The sequence below is a fragment of the Ochlerotatus camptorhynchus genome, unplaced genomic scaffold (genome assembly GCF_037179485.1).
Source record: "Ochlerotatus camptorhynchus isolate MF236.1 unplaced genomic scaffold, CSIRO-AGI_Acam_v1.1 ptg000389l, whole genome shotgun sequence".
Lineage (NCBI taxonomy): Eukaryota > Metazoa > Arthropoda > Insecta > Diptera > Culicidae > Ochlerotatus > Ochlerotatus camptorhynchus.
In genome coordinates, this window is record NW_027040876.1 from 34,314 (window position 1) to 53,594 (window position 19,281).

Sequence of the window (19,281 nt, forward strand, 5' to 3'; positions counted from 1 at the left end):
TAATCTTCTCCGATTTCGGCAATTCAGTGAATTTTGATTTATCTATGACGCAGGAAATCCGCGGAATTCCAGAGCATCATCGTCCTATGATTGCTCCGTCATTATACGCTGCAAAGTTTGGCCATGTTGATTCTGCAAGAACGTTTTTCACAGATGGATCTCTAATAGAGGAGTCCGCTGGTTTTGGTGTATTTAATGAATTTCATAGCGCCTCTCGAAAACTTGAAGCTCCTTGTTCTGTGTATGTGGCTGAACTGGCAGCAATTCACTACACCTTGGAAACTATTGCTTCACTTCTTCCAGACCACTACTTTATTTTTACGGATAGTCTCAGTTCTGTCGAGGCTATCCGTTCCATTAGGCCGGTAAAGCACTTCTCGTATTTTCTCTTGAAAATACGAGAACTGCTTAGTACTTTATCCGTGCGCTCTTTCATCATCACCTTCGCGTGGGTCCCTTCGCATTGCTCAATTTTGGGCAATGAGAAGGCGGATTCACTTGCGAAGGTGGGCGCTATGGAAGGCGGCATTTATGATCGACAAATCGCCTATAGTGAATTTTTCTCTATTTATCGTCAGCAGTCACTCGTTAGCTGGCAACATCAATGGAGTGAAGGGAGCTTGGGACGATGGCTACATTCAATTATCCATAAGGTGTCGAAGTTTGCATGGTTCAAAGGGTTGGACTTGGGTCGAGACTTCATATGCGTGATGTCTCGTCTCATGTCCAAGCACTATTGTCTGAACGCTCACTTGTTCCGTGTGGGGTTGGAAGACAGCAATCTCTGTGAATGTGGACAAGGTTACCAGGACGCTGATCACATCCTTTGGTCTTGTGCGGAGTATCGTGGAGTTAGATCACATTTTTATGATTCCCTTCGGGCTCGAGGTAGACAACCTAATGTTCCAGTTCGGGATATTTTGGCTAGACGCGATCTGGAGTTTATGAAACTCATATATGTTTACTTTAAGGATATTAACCTTAGATTGTAAGTTTGATTAACCTTGTGCTTAGTTTGTATTTTGTACGTGTGGGTTTTTTTTTTCAATGTTTGTTTTCAAGATGAATAGAAATAATTTCATGCTTTAGGATTAATTAAATAGTTGTATCGTAAACCACATTTCAATCCTCCTTCTTTCCTTTTCCCATCCAAAAAATTGTAAATCTCCACTAACCTCGAGACAACCGCGAGTACTCGGTCCAGTTCCTTTAACTTTAAATTAAGACAGTAATAATGTATAACGCAAAGGATAACTCGGCTCTGTAAAGTTTATTCGATTGAGCCTGTACAAATAAAGTAATTATAAAAAAAAAAAAAAAAAAAAAAATTACCGTATCATCTCTGTCATGACGCGCTGTCCTCTATCGTTAGTTCTTCCGTGAGGCCCGTCGCTTCATCGAGCTGCTGCACTGCGGACAGTACCACTTGCCCTTGGGCGTCGAGGTGATGTTCACACACGGATAGTGGAACCACTCGAACGGACACTGGAAGAGAGAATTTTTGGGTAAGACATATGTTTCAACAGTGATCTTCAACGGCATTGCAGGAAGAACATTTGTTTTTCAATCCTCCATACGATCTCGCCCTCTTCGGTTGAATAAATCGGTATACTTACATCCTCGTTGTCGCATGCCACCATATCGCCGTACGAAACCTGATTGCAGATGCAGTACCGCGGTTCGTTGGGATCGTACGTCCACTCGCCTTCGGCCGTCTGCTCCACCACCATTCCGTTCTCGTTGAGCACCACGTTCGGCCCCACCGGAGGACCACCTGGATGATGGGCGGTATGTGCCGATCCTCCAGAACTGGCACCACCAGTCACACCGCCACCGACGCCGCCGATAACACCACCACTACTGCCACCAACGACACCGATACCGGAACCGCTGCTGGAAGATGCAGACGAACCACCGATGCCTCCTCCACCAGCACCACCACCACCAACACCACCACCAGCACCAACAGCGACCGTTCCGCCTCCGACTCCGCCGCCAACGGTCCCTGCTCCCACTCCCGACAGTACTCCCGGAACGGGCGACTCTAAAAGATCTAGAGACGAGGACGACAAGTTAGGATTGAGCGCGGCTGAGTGCAGCTGCTTCTGGTGTGCTTGTAACAGTGTAGCTGTTGCGGGTGGATGAGCGTGTGTGTGTGTGTGTGTGTGCGTTCGGGTGTGCATTGAGGGATGAAATGGAAAATGTTTGTGTTAGCTCTTTCAGATGGCATTTTGATGATGTCAATGATTAGAATAGGAACCTTCGATCACTAACCTGCAGCAGAAGTATTGGCCGTCAGCTTCTTCTTCTGGTGTCTTCTCTGCTGATTGGAGAAGGCGTTGCTGGTTTCCCGTTCCACCGCCTGCAGGGCGTTGTGGGTCGCTCCGGCCAGTTCCCTGTTGTTGATCAGCAAGTCGTGGGGACCAGTTCCGGTTCCGCCGGCTCCATGGATAGCTTCGTATGAAGCCTTCAAACTGGCAGTCCTCCTTCCCTGTTGCATCTGCTGCGTTTGGGCTATGGCCTGGCTGGCAGCCGCCGCTATGGCATTACCCGCCCCAAACTGTTGCAGATTGTAGGCCACCGAAGCGGTAGCTCTCGGCGGTACGGAAGTAGCCGGTGATAGCATATGGAACGGTTCACTGGCCGCAGTAATGTTCGGCGTTGTCGGCCGAACTACAGGTCCACTTACTATCCCTCCACTGGCAGTGGCCACCGCCTGACGCTTTTCCGGTGGGGCACCCACCAAAGACGGAACCGGAATGCTGCTTTCCCGACGCTTTTCTGGCTTGATGCTGTATCGACTTTCCACCCGAGCCGCAGTGGACCCCGAAATAGCACTCGATATTCCACTCAACGTGTCAAAATAGCGATTCTCCTTCTGATTCAGGCCACCATTGCTGGTGGAAGAGTCCAGCTCCAAGGAGCGTTTCTCCAGAATCTCCGTTATGCCATTGTGATCCGCCTCCAGTTCACATTTGAACTTGTACAGCTCACTGTCCAACCGCCGGAGATAGCGGTCCACCAGGTCGTACATTTGGCCGGCCAGCTGTACCTTTTCGTCGGAGTCTTCCAGGACCCGGTAGTAGTCCTTGCGGATCGAGTGAAATTCGGTATCGGCTAGTCCGCCAACCAGTTCACCCCGGCGGCACTGCTGGAACAGTGTGCGAGCCCGTTTGTCCAGCGAGTCGATGTTGTCTGGAACGGGGAAATAAGTGTTTTGTTTTTAAATCGCGATTAAGGCCATATTTACGGAGATAAACGCGATTGAAGATTTGGGTAAAAATCATGATTTTGGGAAAAAACAAATCAAACATCTAAACACCCCTAAAATTGCGATTAAGGCCATATTTACGGAGATAAACGCGATTAAAGATTTAGTGAAAAAATCATGATTCTTGATTGACATCCAAACACCCATAAAAACGCGATACTGTACTTTCTTAAGGATTCTAACGGCTATAGGTACTCTGTTTTAACTTACTTTGTACGGAGAGATCCATTTCTCGCATTTCTGTAAACCTATCGCGAAGTTCTTGAGGCAAATGCTCAATCACTGCAATGAGAAAAAAAATAGTCAACATTAGGTCTACTTACATAATACTAACAAATTATTATTTTTGGAATCGCCTGGCGAACAATTTAACTTTTCGTGTAACGATTCCAAAAACGTGTCGATTTCAAATTATTGCGCCAACGCATTCAAACATCTCGCACTCAACTCGCGAACGCACCCACACCGGACCGACGTTTCCCGTAAGGTTAGTCTGTCCTTTTTCAGCCATCCGTCAAACACCGAACAGCAACAGCAGCAGCAGCGGCTTACTCTTGCGAAACTTTTCCAATAATTGCTCGGAAAACGGATTTGTACTCACTTTCCAGATAATCCTCCAGGTACAGCATCTTCCGGCAGTGCTGAGCAACGTTCGGACACAGGATACAGGTGAGTAACTGATTTATTTTCCACCGAAAACACGAATTATTTAACACCAACTTGCTTTTGCTTGGGTGTGTTTTGGTTTTTAGAAATTTCGCAGTTTGACATTTTGCTTTGCAGCGTATTTCGTGCGATGGTAGCAGCGAACGCGCCCCGCAGTGTTATACTGCGGGTGCGTGTCTTCGCTGTTCTCCGATTATAGTAACCGCTTGATTTTCATTCCAGAAAGGTATAGAAATGCGCCGTCGTGAGATTCAGAACTTTTCCCTCAAGCTCAGCGATCTCAAGGAGTACGAGCTGGCCAAGCAGGAACGGCTGGCCCGGACCAGCGATGAACGGTCCGGTAGTGGAGGTGCGGCTACCACAACGATAGCGGGTGGTTCCGGGCTGGCAGCCGATGTCGATCCGATGAAGACACCCGAAGTTACGATGCCAAGCCTGCCCAAGTTGGGCCTTGGTCCCAAAACTAAACAGGAAATTCGGGCGCGGATAGGGTTTCCACCGGATTTGCCTTAGTGCAGAAGAAGGGATGTTTCGGAATAAAAGTTAGAATGTAAAAGCATACGCGTGTATCGATCTGTCCGAAAAAAAATTAGATATGGGTACATAGACAAACCAAGTGATTATTAAATAATTGATTTCGATAAAATCTTCTACTCGTAAAATTTATTGGTTGAAACGATTTGCATGGAGACATTACTCGAAGTCCACTAATCATACCGGAGCTTATTACGGATGTCACTTCACGGTGAAAACTTGTCACTTGTCATCACGGTGAAGTGATTCCCATTTGATTTGTACGACAATCACGGCTCTTATTCTGAGTATCACTTCCTTATTGATGAAAGTATATGTTAGCTTTGCATCCGTTTGAACAAAAATGGCTATTATCACCAGCGTTGCCAGGTAATTTTCAGGAAAATCTGATCCAGTCTATACAGTATTTTACGATCACTTATGGCCGCCACAATCTGGCTGAGTTTCTGGTAGGGAACATAAGATTTGAAGTGTAGGTTGTGTCGTTCGACGTGTAAACGATCAAATTTGAACGTTTATACACAGACAAACAGACATAACACTCGCAAGTTGTTCATCGAACAAGCATTTAACGGTAAATTTAAAAGTATCGTAGTTGGTAGTACCGTCATCTGCAGCGCGCATAGTCAATTTCCTTACGTTTGACGTTTACACACTACCGCCATCTGTTCTGCGTACTACCCACCACAGTGTACTCAACAGATAGCGGTAATGTTTTAGCGACGATGTTTTACAATGAGAAATATTCAATGTGTTATGTCTGTTTGTCTGTGGTTTATACGTCGAACGACACAACCCAAACGTCAAATCATATATTCCCTACGAAAAACTCAGCCAGATTGTGGCGGCCATAAGTACTCCTAAAATGCTGGATAGCGACTGAATTCAACCTGTTTCGTCAATTATACCGAAAAAATCCTCCGGAACCTTAATTGGCTTGGCAGCATCGATAATCTGCACCGGATTCGACTGGAATTTTTTCCGTTGAAAATTCAGAAGAATCCACCGGAACTTTTGTTGGCAGCTTCGGCAATCTCCACCGAAATCGAATGGAACCCTCTTCGTCGAGAATAATTCATCATAACTTTCAGTTTCAGTTCATTTGTCAGCATCGAAAGTCTCTGGAATCGACTGCGTACCTGTGGAAACTAACGATTTTAAATTAGCTCACTGGTCGACGTCTAAAAATTCCACAGGAATCTATCGAGAGATCCTGTTGACAGCAGCATGAGGCATGACTGATTTTATATTAACAAAAACTGTTACAGTGAGGCAATAAATTTTAAAATCAACCCACATAGTTGCACAAGTTCTGCTGAAGTCGATACCAGTTTTAAGAACATAAAATGAAATGCATGGAAAAAGGAAAGATCGCTCGTTTACATAATCTGCCTGAACTATTTATGTAGGAATGATAATGCATTAAAAGTTAAGTTCAACATGCCCACGCGCATCCTATCCCAGATCCTATCCGCATCACAGAAAACAGACGTCCAACTTCAGTCAGAAACTTGTGTAAAGATAAGTGGGAACGTCGCCATTACATGGCGCTAGCATCTATTGATTTCCTCTGTAAATTTTCCAATTTCTACCAATTTGGCGCTAGTATCGATAAATTTTCTGTTGAAAATTGCCATTTGGCGCTACCAGCGCTTAGTGTCTAGTGTAAATTTTGCGACGCCAGCGTTATCAGGTTGTCAAAAAGGGGTTTTAAGTGGGGAAGTCGCCGTTAGTGGCACTTAATTCGAATAGAAATCTTTACACTAGTTTTTAGAGAAATCTTGTTCGAGTCTCAACGTCTGTTCTCTGTGTCCGCATGTAGATGATAAGCGGTTTAGTCTTTCTGTTTGTTTATCCTTAAGGAAGATATGATTTTTGACTTAAACGTTACAAATGTTCGTCATTATTATCTTGTAAACCTCTTCTGAGAAGAAATGCAATACCGTAGACCCCCGGTAATATGACCGGTTTTAATCTGAACACTTTTTAATTTGAACCCCGCGACATTTGAACTTTTTAATTTGAACGGCGTGCAAACTAAAAATTTCTTAAACGTCATTTTGCACATGGAACTTCGCATGGAACGGAGTAAAGCAAAATGGAACCACAGAGAACAGACGTTGAAGGCCCAAACGCAATGTGGACGGAAGCGGAACGGAAACGGAAAGTTTGACAGTTGTCACAAATGCCTTCAAGATGCCTAACCGAAGTCGATTTGGTTCCGTTCCAACAAGTTTTCAATCCGACAAGTTGGCTTACTCAGATCGGGCTTTTCCGTTGCCGTTGCCGTTCCGCTTCCGCTGTCATTGCGCTTGGGCCTTGAGGCTCGAACTAAATTTCTGTAAAAACTTGTGTAAAGATTCCTATTCAACTTAAGCGCTACCAACACCGACTTCCCCACTTAAAAACCCTCTTTGACAACATGATGGCACTGGCGTTGCATAACTTACACTGGACACTAAGTGCGGATAGCGCCAAATGGCAATTTTCAACCGAAAATTTATCGATACTAGCGCCAAATTGGTCGAAAGTGGAAAATTTGTAGAGGAAATCAGAAGATGCTAGCGCTACGTAACAGTGACGTTCTCACTTATCTTAACACAAGTTTCTGGTGGAAGTTGGACGTCTGTTCTCTGTGATGGAACATTGCAAAACGGAACGCAGAATCAAAACAAAACAGAAAATAAGGCAACCAGAAACACGCTGATAGGGTTACTAGAAGTTCAAATTAAAAATGAACCCCGAATGAGGTGTCGTTCAGATTAGCGGGGGTCCACGGTATATTTACAAAATAACCGAAAAATCCCAGATCTGAGAGGGCATAACATGTAATGTCTAAAAATAAAAAAAAATCACCCTTCCAATGGCGAGTGAAATCCTGGCTAATAAAATAAAAAAATAGGCCAGAAATTATGTGTTAAAATCCGGTATTGAAAAGGATATGTAAAATCCTAGACGAACCAAGTAAAAGTTTTACATAATTATAAGTGGCTAATGCAACACGTGGACGTAAGATAACTTTGTATAAATGTTTGGAATAAACTCAAGTTCGTATCTCACTCCAGATCCTTAATTGAATCTGAAAAAAACTCGATTTTCTAACTAAAACTTCTCTCCTTGATCGGAGAAAAAAGTAACTCCTAGAAGTGTTTTAAGGCTGTGTTCCATTCGAAGAACTTTTATTTAAATTTGACGCTTAAAAATGTTCGAAAATCCCTCTATTGATGCTCCTCCGATTTGTAAAATTGATTCCTGGTCTGTCAGAAATAAGTCTGGTACAATAGCAGGTTTATTGGAAAAAATTCTATCTGTCAAATTTAGGTGAAAATTCTCTTGTTACTTTTCAAATAGACCAATGTAACAAATGTAAACAAATCGAGTTAAGCGATATAAACTATCGCTCTTCTATCATTGTATGTGATACAAAAACACCCATCCAAATTTACTTTCATTTATTTAAAAAATCTTAGCTCAAAAATTGTCCAATGTACAGTTTGAAATGATGGGTACATGATTGTTACTTCGGTCATTCGGACTGCCTAACATGATTGGTGCTCGTTTTCTAAAGGCAGGGCTAATCTAAAGTTAGGTATTCTACTATGAAATCTGTGAAAGTAAATCTAGTATCATGTAGATCAAAACGTCCAATGTAACACTCATTGATTATGTCATTGAGAAAAAAAATCGTCCAATGTAACATGTCCGATGTACAACGCGACTTGTCAAAACGTTCTATGTGTTTTTTTCTATGTTTTAGCATGAAATTCAAAGTTAAATTGTGATTTTATCGTTTCTACTCAATTTTCAACGTTATTTTTCACTGACTCCATTAAAAATAGTATTGCAAAATGTAGTGTTTCTAAACAGTTTAAATAATAATCTGTCGACTTCAACTTCGATTTTCTCAAAATGGTGGATATGTTACATTGGTCTATTTGAAAAGTGACGCGAGAATTCTCCAAATGGAACACAGCCTCAACGTGTCTAAACCTAAACTGGCAAGTGAAAGAATCTCTAGAACAGAAGAAAGTATCTTTCTGACAGCGACAAAACCAAACTCTGACGTTTCTGTCACATCTTTCCAAATGTTAGAAGCGGTTAGAAAAATCCTAAAGTTATTAGAACACTTTTATAACACTTTAGAACGATTAGCAATGGATATTTTGAAAAGGTTCAGCTTAGATAAGGTTCTTCAAAAAGAACACGGTTTTTTTTTTTCTTTTCTGCCCGCTTTTTCAGCGAAACCGATTGAGTCATCCTCTTTCTCGGACGTCATTTCGATTGGAAGTGAAGTTTTCGAGTTATAATTTCTAATACGCCATTTTTAAGTTTTATCAAGATTCAAAATAACCGAATTTTAGCTCAAATGTGCATGATTAACCATAACAAACAATTATTATGCTCAGTTTTGTCTTTTTATTTTTTGATGAAAGAGTAAATCAATTGGATTGTTATTTTTTACAGCAACAATCTGGGAAAGTCTGGACCTTTTTTTTCATACCAGTGATCTGTTTCTGTGTCAAGACAACTGAAAAGCTGGAATACTGGCAACGCTGACTCTCACCCACTATTGCAAACTGTTATACCAACAGTTATTCTGTGATACACAGATAACTGCGCTTGTGTGCGTGCAATCAAACACCCCACCCCCTAAAAAAAAACAACCAAACGACTTGGATGTCCTGTCCTGTCAATGGGAAACACAAACAAAAAAGACACCAAAGGATAACACGCATCAAGGTGGAGGAAAATTTTTCGCGATTTCCAATCCGTTTCCGTCGTCGTTGTCGTCGCGAAAGTTAGCATTAATTCGCTTTCGTCCAATTAATTTCGGCGCGAGTTCCGATGCCAGTTGCGAGTGTTGTGCGTGCGGCGGATTAGAAGCACCGGAACGAGGACGAGTCAATGTCGCTCAAGCAACAGCAGCAGCACCAACCCCTGCTGAACCCGGAAGTGGGCGGCGTCGGCAGTGCGTGTGCAATGGAAAAATTGCTGGAAGCCCAGCAGCAGCAGTTGGATGACATAACGAGCGAATCGTCCTTCCTGGAGTTTCTCCGGAACGAGCAGAGCTGTCTGACGGGTGTCACGAATGGGAACGGTTCCGGCGGGTGTGCGGAGGAGGTGGATGTGGATAGGATTTTCGAGCAGGTTAGCCAGTTGGCTGGGAGCGGAGAGGATGGGAAAAGTGTTGAAGAAATTCTGAGGGAAGCGGAACAGCTGATCCGGAAGCAGCATCCGCTATTCGGGGGAAACGGTGCCAATGGAGACGACGGACGGGGTGACGATGGCGGTGCATGTGACGGAATAAGGCAAGTGCAACGGGCCATGTGTGGGTATAGGGACATTTCCTGCGAATCGACGCCGATGGAGATGCGGACCGGAGTGCTGGAGGAGCTGGAGGCAATCGCTCGGAGGGAGGAGGAAAGCAAGGCCTTCGCCATGGTGAGTACTGACTTTTCATTTGAGTATTTTATTTGTGAATATGCTTAATTCTAAGAGAGCGATTATTTCAACTTGGAAATGGCTTTGGCCACGGTATCGACGAATATGAACGCTTCCCGTCCGGTGGGTTGAATCTGGTTGGCCGGCAGAACGAATCCATTTCGACCACTGTCGCGTAGTTCCACCGTGTAGGCGTATTTGATTTTCATTTCACCGCGAGCCCAATCGTCCGAACCACCAGCGGCCGGGTACAAAGTATTGCCGGACGGTCCCACCGTGTAGGAAGATCCTTCCGTTGCAAGCATTTTCTGTAAGGTGGAAGGTTGAATAATGGTTAATATTTGTCACAAATTAGTATTTAATAGAAAGCCTCACCTTAGCAGCTTCGTCTCCGACTTGCTTGAGATCCTGGTGATCTGGTGGGACCAAACGATCGTAGCCCCAAGGGTACAGAATGTACTGTCCATAGCTGTGGAATGTCAGGAATCCCTTCCAGTTGGCCGCTGAATTTTGCATGAAGTTGTATACCGCTTTCGTTTCCGGTTCGGAGAATGGTCCACTTCCAGCAAAGATGTCTGAGCAGGGTTGCTTGGAGGAGCCCTGGCCGCCCCATTTGTAGCCATAGTTGCGGTTCAAATCCACTCCGGCACACGGTCCGTACAGTGAACCTCGACGGTTCTTCCGCCACAGTCTATCGTTCTGATGGGTGTACTCATATCCGTCCGGATTGTGCACCGGAAGGACGTACCAATCGATGTTTCGAATGTACTCCGGCTGGTCGTCCCAATCCTCGACCATGTTGTTCACGATGAAGGTCACCGTAGCCGGGCTGATCCACTCCCGAGCGTGAATTCCTCCGTCGATCCAAACGGCTGCATTCAAAGGATTTCCATTGGAGATGCGAAGCACCTTCAGGTCCCGCTTTTGGTACGATTTCCCAATGCTCTGGCTGCTGCAAATGTCCGGGTACGTCTTGGCCAGGTAGTCCATCCAATCGTGAATGTCCACCAACCGATGGTAGGCCGTCCAGGTCATGCGGTGGCCTGTGGAAATGGGAAACGCGTTTTAGTATGAGGCGATCCGAACAACTTTTTGAAAAGGCTCCCACATTGAAAGAACTCCTTTGTTTGCCCGTGTACAACAGTCCTCACAGGTTAGTCCTTTTCTTTTGTCGCTATAAAATCATATCAACGTGCAAAGCGCTGAAAGGGCGAACATGTAACAATCTATCAAGTGGTTGAGGGGCGCGGGGAATGTTTGGCGGGTGTGTCTAATTGCACACACCGGCTGCAATTGTTGGCAATTGTAAACCGGCCGAGGGTAGGTAGGTACTTAAATTAGTCTTCGTGGAAGAGTATTGATAAAACAACCTTACCAAAAAAAAGTTCAGTCTCGCCACCCGGTCGATCGGTTCGGTTGGCGTGAAATTAATTACAATTCTACCACACTCGCTTTCGATTGAAGAACGATTTCTGCATTCGAGAAAGTAGTCAGTTCCGTAGTGTTGTGATGAAGACGGACGGATGGAATAAACGTAGTAATTGCTTTAATTACTTTGCCTTCGGCTTGGATTGGAACACGCGATTAGAAAAGGAAACTCGGCGTAAATTGTAAATCACGCATCGAGGGATATTCGACGATCGAATTCTAACACCCGTACCGCACCAGGCCCTAAAGGTTGGATGATGGATTGGTTCGAGGTGAGTTTGTTCGACGCTTCGGGTGTTGTTCGGGTTATCTCGCCTTCCCGGAAATTAACTTTTAGTAAAGAGAGGGCTTTTCTTTTCTAATTTCTTGAATGATTTGCATGAAACACGCGATGTTGGTCGGACGAACACGTTTCACGGTTATAATGTTCCCGCAGTAGTCAGTCTTGAGGATACACGCGGCCAGAAAGGTCAAGGGAGTGGTAATTGGTTCGGTGATTATGATTGTATGCTACTTGAAAGTTAGGTGAAATGAATTTCGTACACGCAATTCTGCTTTCGCGTTGCAGTTCGTCCCTTTTAAGCGGAGTTTGTTTTGTTTGAACGGGAATATTTTAGCCAAATTTCCTGAGCTGCAGATGAACTGTACTTTAAACATACGTTCCCGCACATTTTTTTAAGGCCGAAAACTCAAGTAAAAAAAAACTGAACAAGTGTGAGCCTGAAATCATAAATAATGATCAAAGTAGAATAGCTCGAATAGATCCAGAATCAGTCCCACGATCTTGAAAGTTCTTCAGGTCCAAGATTTCGATTTACATTGTCAGGGTATCTACTTCCTGCAGGGCTGATAGTGGGTCACTTTTTAGTGACTTTGCCGCTTTTTTTTTAAGGTGGGGGGTGTTCAGATGGTCGAAATTTTTACACCCGGATTTCCCAGTTTAAAAAATTCTTTATTTATTGGCTGGTGGACTTCCCAAACTTTTAAATCGATTTATCTCCTTAAATATGGCTCTAATCGCGATTTGGGGGGTGTTCAGATGGTCGAAATTTTTATACCCAGATTTCCCAGTATAAAATATTTAAAAATTCTTTATTTATTGGCTGGTGGACTTCCCAAACCTTTAAATCGATTTATCTCCTTAAATATGGCTCTAATCGCGATTTGGGGGGTGTTCAGATGGTCGAAATTTTTGTACCCAGATTTTCCAGTAAAAAATATTTAAAAATTCTTTATTTGTTGGCTGGTGGACTTTCCAAACCTCCAAATCGATTTATCTCCTTAAATATGGCTCTAATCGCGATTTGGGGGGTGTTCAGATGGTCGAAATTTTTATACCCAGATTTTCCAGTAAAAAATATTTAAAAATTCTTTATTTGTTGGCTGGTGGACTTCCCAAACCTTTAAATCGATTTATCTCCTTAAATATGGCTCTAATCGCGATTTGGGGGGTGTTCAGATGGTCGAAATTTTTATACCCAGATTTCACAGTGTAAAATATTTAAAAATACTTTTTTTGTTGGCGGGTGGACTTTCCAAACCTTTAAATCGATTTATCTCCTTAAATATGGCTCTAATCGCGATTTGGGGGGTGTTCAGATGGTCGAAATTTTTATACCCAGATTTCCCCCTTTAAAAATCGATTTATCTCCTTAAATATGGCATTAATCGCGATTTGGGGGGTGTTCAGATGGTCGAAATTTGTATACCCAGATTTTCCAGTAAAAAATATTTAAAAATTCTTTATTTGTTGGCTGGTGGACTTCCCAAACCTTTAAATCGATTTATCTCCTTAAATATGGCTCTAATCGCGATTTGGGGGGTGTTCAGATGGTCGAAATTTTTATACCCAGATTTTCCAGTAAAAAATATTTAAAAATTCTTTATTTGTTGGCTGGTGGACTTTCCAAACCTCCAAATCGATTTATCTCCTTAAATATGGCTCTAATCGCGATTTGGGGGGTGTTCAGATGGTCGAAATTTTTATACCCAGATTTTCCAGTAAAAAATATTTAAAAATTCTTTATTTGTTGGCTGGTGGACTTCCCAAACCTTTAAATCGATTTATCTCCTTAAATATGGCTCTAATCGCGATTTGGGGGGTGTTCAGATGGTCGAAATTTTTATACCCAGATTTCCCCCTTTAAAAATCGATTTATCTCCTTAAATATGGCATTAATCGCGATTTGGGGGGTGTTCAGATGGTCGAAATTTTTGTACCCAGATTTTCCAGTAAAAAATATTTAAAAATTCTTTATTTGTTGGCTGGTGGACTTTCCAAACCTCCAAATCGATTTATCTCCTTAAATATGGCTCTAATCGCGATTTGGGGGGTGTTCAGATGGTCGAAATTTTTATACCCAGATTTTCCAGTAAAAAATATTTAAAAATTCTTTATTTGTTGGCTGGTGGACTTCCCAAACCTTTAAATCGATTTATCTCCTTAAATATGGCTCTAATCGCGATTTGGGGGGTGTTCAGATGGTCGAAATTTTTATACCCAGATTTCCCAGTGTAAAATATTTAAAAATACTTTTTTTGTTGGCGGGTGGACTTTCCAAACCTTTAAATCGATTTATCTCCTTAAATATGGCTCTAATCGCGATTTGGGGGGTGTTCAGATGGTCGAATTTTTTATACCCAGATTTCCCAGTATAAAATATTTAAAAATTCTTTATTTATTGGCTGGTGGACTTCCCAAACCTTTAAATTCGTTTATCTCCTTAAATATGGCTCTAATCGCGATTTGGGGGGTGTTCAGATGGTCGAAATTTTTATACCCAGATTTCCCGGTATAAAATATTTAAAAATTCTTTATTTATTGGCTGGTGGACTTTCCAAACCTTTAAATCGATTTATCTCCTTAAATATGGCTCTAATCGCGATTTGGGGGGTGTTCAGATGGTCGAAATTTTTATACCCAGATTTCCCGGTATAAAATATTTAAAAATTCTTTATTTATTGGCTGGTGGACTTTTCAAACCTTTAAATCGATTTATCTCCTTAAATATGGCTCTAATCGCGATTTGGGGGGTGTTCAGATGGTCGAAATTTTTATACCCAGATTTTCCAGTAAAAAATATTTAAAAATTCTTTATTTGTTGGCTGGTGGACTTTCCAAACCTCCAAATCGATTTATCTCCTTAAATATGGCTCTAATCGCGATTTGGGGGGTGTTCAGATGGTCGAAATTTTTATACCCAGATTTTCCAGTAAAAAATATTTAAAAATTCTTTATTTGTTGGCTGGTGGACTTTCCAAACCTTTAAATCGATTTATCTCCTTAAATATGGCTCTAATCGCGATTTGGGGGGTGTTCAGATGGTCGAAATTTTTATACCCAGATTTCCCAGTGTAAAATATTTAAAAATACTTTTTTTGTTGGCGGGTGGACTTTCCAAACCTTTAAATCGATTTATCTCCTTAAATATGGCTCTAATCGCGATTTGGGGGGTGTTCAGATGGTCGAAATTTTTATACCCAGATTTCCCCCTTTAAAAATCGATTTATCTCCTTAAATATGGCATTAATCGCGATTTGGGGGGTGTTCAGATGGTCGAAATTTGTATACCCAGATTTTCCAGTAAAAAATATTTAAAAATTCTTTATTTGTTGGCTGGTGGACTTCCCAAACCTTTAAATCGATTTATCTCCTTAAATATGGCTCTAATCGCGATTTGGGGGGTGTTCAGATGGTCGAAATTTTTATACCCAGATTTTCCAGTAAAAAATATTTAAAAATTCTTTATTTGTTGGCTGGTGGACTTTCCAAACCTCCAAATCGATTTATCTCCTTAAATATGGCTCTAATCGCGATTTGGGGGGTGTTCAGATGGTCGAAATTTTTATACCCAGATTTTCCAGTAAAAAATATTTAAAAATTCTTTATTTGTTGGCTGGTGGACTTCCCAAACCTTTAAATCGATTTATCTCCTTAAATATGGCTCTAATCGCGATTTGGGGGGTGTTCAGATGGTCGAAATTTTTATACCCAGATTTCCCCCTTTAAAAATCGATTTATCTCCTTAAATATGGCATTAATCGCGATTTGGGGGGTGTTCAGATGGTCGAAATTTTTGTACCCAGATTTTCCAGTAAAAAATATTTAAAAATTCTTTATTTGTTGGCTGGTGGACTTTCCAAACCTCCAAATCGATTTATCTCCTTAAATATGGCTCTAATCGCGATTTGGGGGGTGTTCAGATGGTCGAAATTTTTATACCCAGATTTTCCAGTAAAAAATATTTAAAAATTCTTTATTTGTTGGCTGGTGGACTTCCCAAACCTTTAAATCGATTTATCTCCTTAAATATGGCTCTAATCGCGATTTGGGGGGTGTTCAGATGGTCGAAATTTTTATACCCAGATTTCCCCCTTTAAAAATCGATTTATCTCCTTAAATATGGCATTAATCGCGATTTGGGGGGTGTTCAGATGGTCGAAATTTTTGTACCCAGATTTTCCAGTAAAAAATATTTAAAAATTCTTTATTTGTTGGCTGGTGGACTTCCCAAACCTTTAAATCGATTTATCTCCTTAAATATGGCTCTAATCGCGATTTGGGGGGTGTTCAGATGGTCGAAATTTTTATACCCGAATTTCCCGGTATAAAATATTTAAAAATTCTTTATTTATTGGCTGGTGGACTTTCCAAACCTTTAAATCGATTTATCTCCTTAAATATGGCTCTAATCGCGATTTGGGGGGTGTTCAGATGGTCGAAATTTTTATACCCAGATTTCCCCCTTTAAAAATCGATTTATCTCCTTAAATATGGCATTAATCGCGATTTGGGGGGTGTTCAGATGGTCGAAATTTTTATACCCAGATTTTCCAGTAAAAAATATTTAAAAATTCTTTATTTGTTGGCTGGTGGACTTTCCAAACCTCCAAATCGATTTATCTCCTTAAATATGGCTCTAATCGCGATTTGGGGGGTGTTCAGATGGTCGAAATTTTTATACCCAGATTTTCCAGTAAAAAATATTTAAAAATTCTTTATTTGTTGGCTGGTGGACTTTCCAAACCTCCAAATCGATTTATCTCCTTAAATATGGCTCTAATCGCGATTTGGGGGGTGTTCAGATGGTCGAAATTTTTATACCCAGATTTTCCAGTAAAAAATATTTAAAAATTCTTTATTTGTTGGCTGGTGGACTTCCCAAACCTTTAAATCGATTTATCTCCTTAAATATGGCTCTAATCGCGATTTGGGGGGTGTTCAGATGGTCGAAATTTTTATACCCAGATTTCCCAGTGTAAAATATTTAAAAATACTTTTTTTGTTGGCGGGTGGACTTTCCAAACCTTTAAATCGATTTATCTCCTTAAATATGGCTCTAATCGCGATTTGGGGGGTGTTCAGATGGTCGAATTTTTTATACCCAGATTTCCCAGTATAAAATATTTAAAAATTCTTTATTTATTGGCTGGTGGACTTCCCAAACCTTTAAATTCGTTTATCTCCTTAAATATGGCTCTAATCGCGATTTGGGGGGTGTTCAGATGGTCGAAATTTTTATACCCAGATTTCCCGGTATAAAATATTTAAAAATTCTTTATTTATTGGCTGGTGGACTTTCCAAACCTTTAAATCGATTTATCTCCTTAAATATGGCTCTAATCGCGATTTGGGGGGTGTTCAGATGGTCGAAATTTTTATACCCAGATTTCCCGGTATAAAATATTTAAAAATTCTTTATTTATTGGCTGGTGGACTTTTCAAACCTTTAAATCGATTTATCTCCTTAAATATGGCTCTAATCGCGATTTGGGGGGTGTTCAGATGGTCGAAATTTTTATACCCAGATTTTCCAGTAAAAAATATTTAAAAATTCTTTATTTGTTGGCTGGTGGACTTTCCAAACCTCCAAATCGATTTATCTCCTTAAATATGGCTCTAATCGCGATTTGGGGGGTGTTCAGATGGTCGAAATTTTTATACCCAGATTTTCCAGTAAAAAATATTTAAAAATTCTTTATTTGTTGGCTGGTGGACTTTCCAAACCTTTAAATCGATTTATCTCCTTAAATATGGCTCTAATCGCGATTTGGGGGGTGTTCAGATGGTCGAAATTTTTATACCCAGATTTCCCAGTGTAAAATATTTAAAAATACTTTTTTTGTTGGCGGGTGGACTTTCCAAACCTTTAAATCGATTTATCTCCTTAAATATGGCTCTAATCGCGATTTGGGGGGTGTTCAGATGGTCGAAATTTTTATACCCAGATTTCCCCCTTTAAAAATCGATTTATCTCCTTAAATATGGCATTAATCGCGATTTGGGGGGTGTTCAGATGGTCGAAATTTGTATACCCAGATTTTCCAGTAAAAAATATTTAAAAATTCTTTATTTGTTGGCTGGTGGACTTCCCAAACCTTTAAATCGATTTATCTCCTTAAATATGGCTCTAATCGCGATTTGGGGGGTGTTCAGATGGTCGAAATTTTTATACCCAGATTTTCCAGTAAAAAATATTTAAAAATTCTTTATTTGTTGGCTGGTGGACTTTCCAAACCTCCAAATCGATTTATCTCCTTAAATATGGCTCTAATCGCGATTTGGGGGGTGTTCAGATGGTCGAAATTTTTATACCCAGATTTTCCAGTAAAAAATATTTAAAAATTCTTTATTTGTTGGCTGGTGGACTTCCCAAACCTTTAAATCGATTTATCTCCTTAAATATGGCTCTAATCGCGATTTGGGGGGTGTTCAGATGGTCGAAATTTTTATACCCAGATTTCCCCCTTTAAAAATCGATTTATCTCCTTAAATATGGCATTAATCGCGATTTGGGGGGTGTTCAGATGGTCGAAATTTTTGTACCCAGATTTTCCAGTAAAAAATATTTAAAAATTCTTTATTTGTTGGCTGGTGGACTTTCCAAACCTCCAAATCGATTTATCTCCTTAAATATGGCTCTAATCGCGATTTGGGGGGTGTTCAGATGGTCGAAATTTTTATACCCAGATTTTCCAGTAAAAAATATTTAAAAATTCTTTATTTGTTGGCTGGTGGACTTCCCAAACCTTTAAATCGATTTATCTCCTTAAATATGGCTCTAATCGCGATTTGGGGGGTGTTCAGATGGTCGAAATTTTTATACCCAGATTTCCCCCTTTAAAAATCGATTTATCTCCTTAAATATGGCATTAATCGCGATTTGGGGGGTGTTCAGATGGTCGAAATTTTTGTACCCAGATTTTCCAGTAAAAAATATTTAAAAATTCTTTATTTGTTGGCTGGTGGACTTCCCAAACCTTTAAATCGATTTATCTCCTTAAATATGGCTCTAATCGCGATTTGGGGGGTGTTCAGATGGTCGAAATTTTTATACCCGAATTTCCCGGTATAAAATATTTAAAAATTCTTTATTTATTGGCTGGTGGACTTTCCAAACCTTTAAATCGATTTATCTCCTTAAATATGGCTCTAATCGCGATTTGGGGGGTGTTCAGATGGTCGAAATTTTTATACCCAGATTTCCCCCTTTAAAAATCGATTTATCTCCTTAAATATGGCATTAATCGCGATTTGGGGGGTGTTCAGATGGTCGAAATTTTTATACCCAGATTTTCCAGTAAAAAATATTTAAAAATTCTTTATTTGTTGGCTGGTGGACTTTCCAAACCTCCAAATCGATTTATCTCCTTAAATATGGCTCTAATCGCGATTTGGGGGGTGTTCAGATGGTCGAAATTTTTATACCCAGATTTTCCAGTAAAAAATATTTAAAAATTCTTTATTTGTTGGCTGGTGGACTTCCCAAACCTTTAAATCGATTTATCTCCTTAAATATGGCTCTAATCGCGATTTGGGGGGTGTTCAGATGGTCGAAATTTTTATACCCAGATTTCCCCCTTTAAAAATCGATTTATCTCCTTAAATATGGCATTAATCGCGATTTGGGGGGTGTTCAGATGGTCGAAATTTTTGTACC

The 19,281-nt window shown here is 40.9% G+C and overlaps 4 protein-coding genes across 7 annotated transcripts in view; 2 read left to right on the forward strand and 2 right to left on the reverse strand.

Moving 5' to 3' along the window:
• Positions 1-1,347: 1,347 nt before the first annotated feature.
• LOC135710500 (inhibitor of growth protein 3-like) lies at positions 1,348-3,956 on the reverse strand. 2 transcript variants are annotated; one of them, XM_065233100.1, is made up of 5 exons: positions 3,873-3,956; positions 3,482-3,553; positions 2,275-3,195; positions 1,617-2,053; positions 1,348-1,485 (listed from the first exon to the last, which is right to left on the reverse strand). In XM_065233100.1, the coding sequence occupies exons 1-5, from the start codon at positions 3,898-3,900 to the stop codon at positions 1,369-1,371; spliced, it is 1,575 nt and encodes a 524-aa protein (XP_065089172.1). In that variant the 5' UTR covers positions 3,901-3,956; the 3' UTR covers positions 1,348-1,368. The 2 variants fall into 2 exon arrangements, with proteins under 2 accessions (XP_065089172.1, XP_065089171.1); XM_065233099.1 differs by having other exon boundaries at positions 1,617-2,128.
• Positions 3,850-4,474, forward strand: LOC135710508 (uncharacterized). 2 transcript variants are annotated; one of them, XM_065233111.1, is made up of 2 exons: positions 3,850-3,940; positions 4,160-4,474. In XM_065233111.1, the coding sequence occupies exon 2, from the start codon at positions 4,172-4,174 to the stop codon at positions 4,448-4,450; it is 279 nt and encodes a 92-aa protein (XP_065089183.1). In that variant the 5' UTR covers positions 3,850-3,940; positions 4,160-4,171; the 3' UTR covers positions 4,451-4,474. The 2 variants fall into 2 exon arrangements, with proteins under 2 accessions (XP_065089183.1, XP_065089182.1); XM_065233110.1 differs by having other exon boundaries at positions 3,853-3,944; positions 4,170-4,474.
• Positions 4,475-9,202: 4,728 nt separating this feature from the next.
• Positions 9,203-19,281, forward strand: part of LOC135710496 (centrosomal protein of 162 kDa-like) — a 94,749-nt gene continuing 84,670 nt past the window's right edge. For both annotated transcript variants that reach the window (XM_065233091.1, XM_065233092.1), the window contains exon 1: positions 9,203-9,913. In XM_065233091.1, the coding sequence (XP_065089163.1) occupies positions 9,377-9,913 (537 nt within the window). In that variant the 5' untranslated portion in view covers positions 9,203-9,376. The remainder of the gene's footprint in view (positions 9,914-19,281) is intronic.
• LOC135710503 (carboxypeptidase B-like) overlaps positions 9,976-19,281 on the reverse strand; it is a 45,151-nt gene continuing 35,845 nt past the window's right edge. The window contains exons 3-4 of the mRNA XM_065233105.1: positions 10,289-10,956; positions 9,976-10,221 (exon numbers count right to left, since the gene is read on the reverse strand). Coding sequence (XP_065089177.1) covers positions 9,976-10,221; positions 10,289-10,956 — 914 coding nt within the window. The remainder of the gene's footprint in view (positions 10,222-10,288; positions 10,957-19,281) is intronic.

Excerpts from the sequence above, each read along its gene's own strand:
- LOC135710508 (XM_065233111.1), top strand. The coding sequence starts at position 4,172 with ATGCGCCGTCGTGAGATTCAGAACTTTTCCCTCAAGCTCAGCGATCTC.
- LOC135710500 (XM_065233099.1), bottom strand. The coding sequence starts at position 3,900 with ATGCTGTACCTGGAGGATTATCTGGAAA. Across the intron at positions 3,196-3,481 it reads AATGGATCTCTCCGTACAAA|ACAACATCGACTCGCTGGAC; the intron begins GTAAGTTAAAAC and ends TCCCCGTTCCAG. Across the intron at positions 2,129-2,274 it reads GGCCAATACTTCTGCTGCAG|CTACACTGTTACAAGCACAC; the intron begins GTTAGTGATCGA and ends CACCCGCAACAG.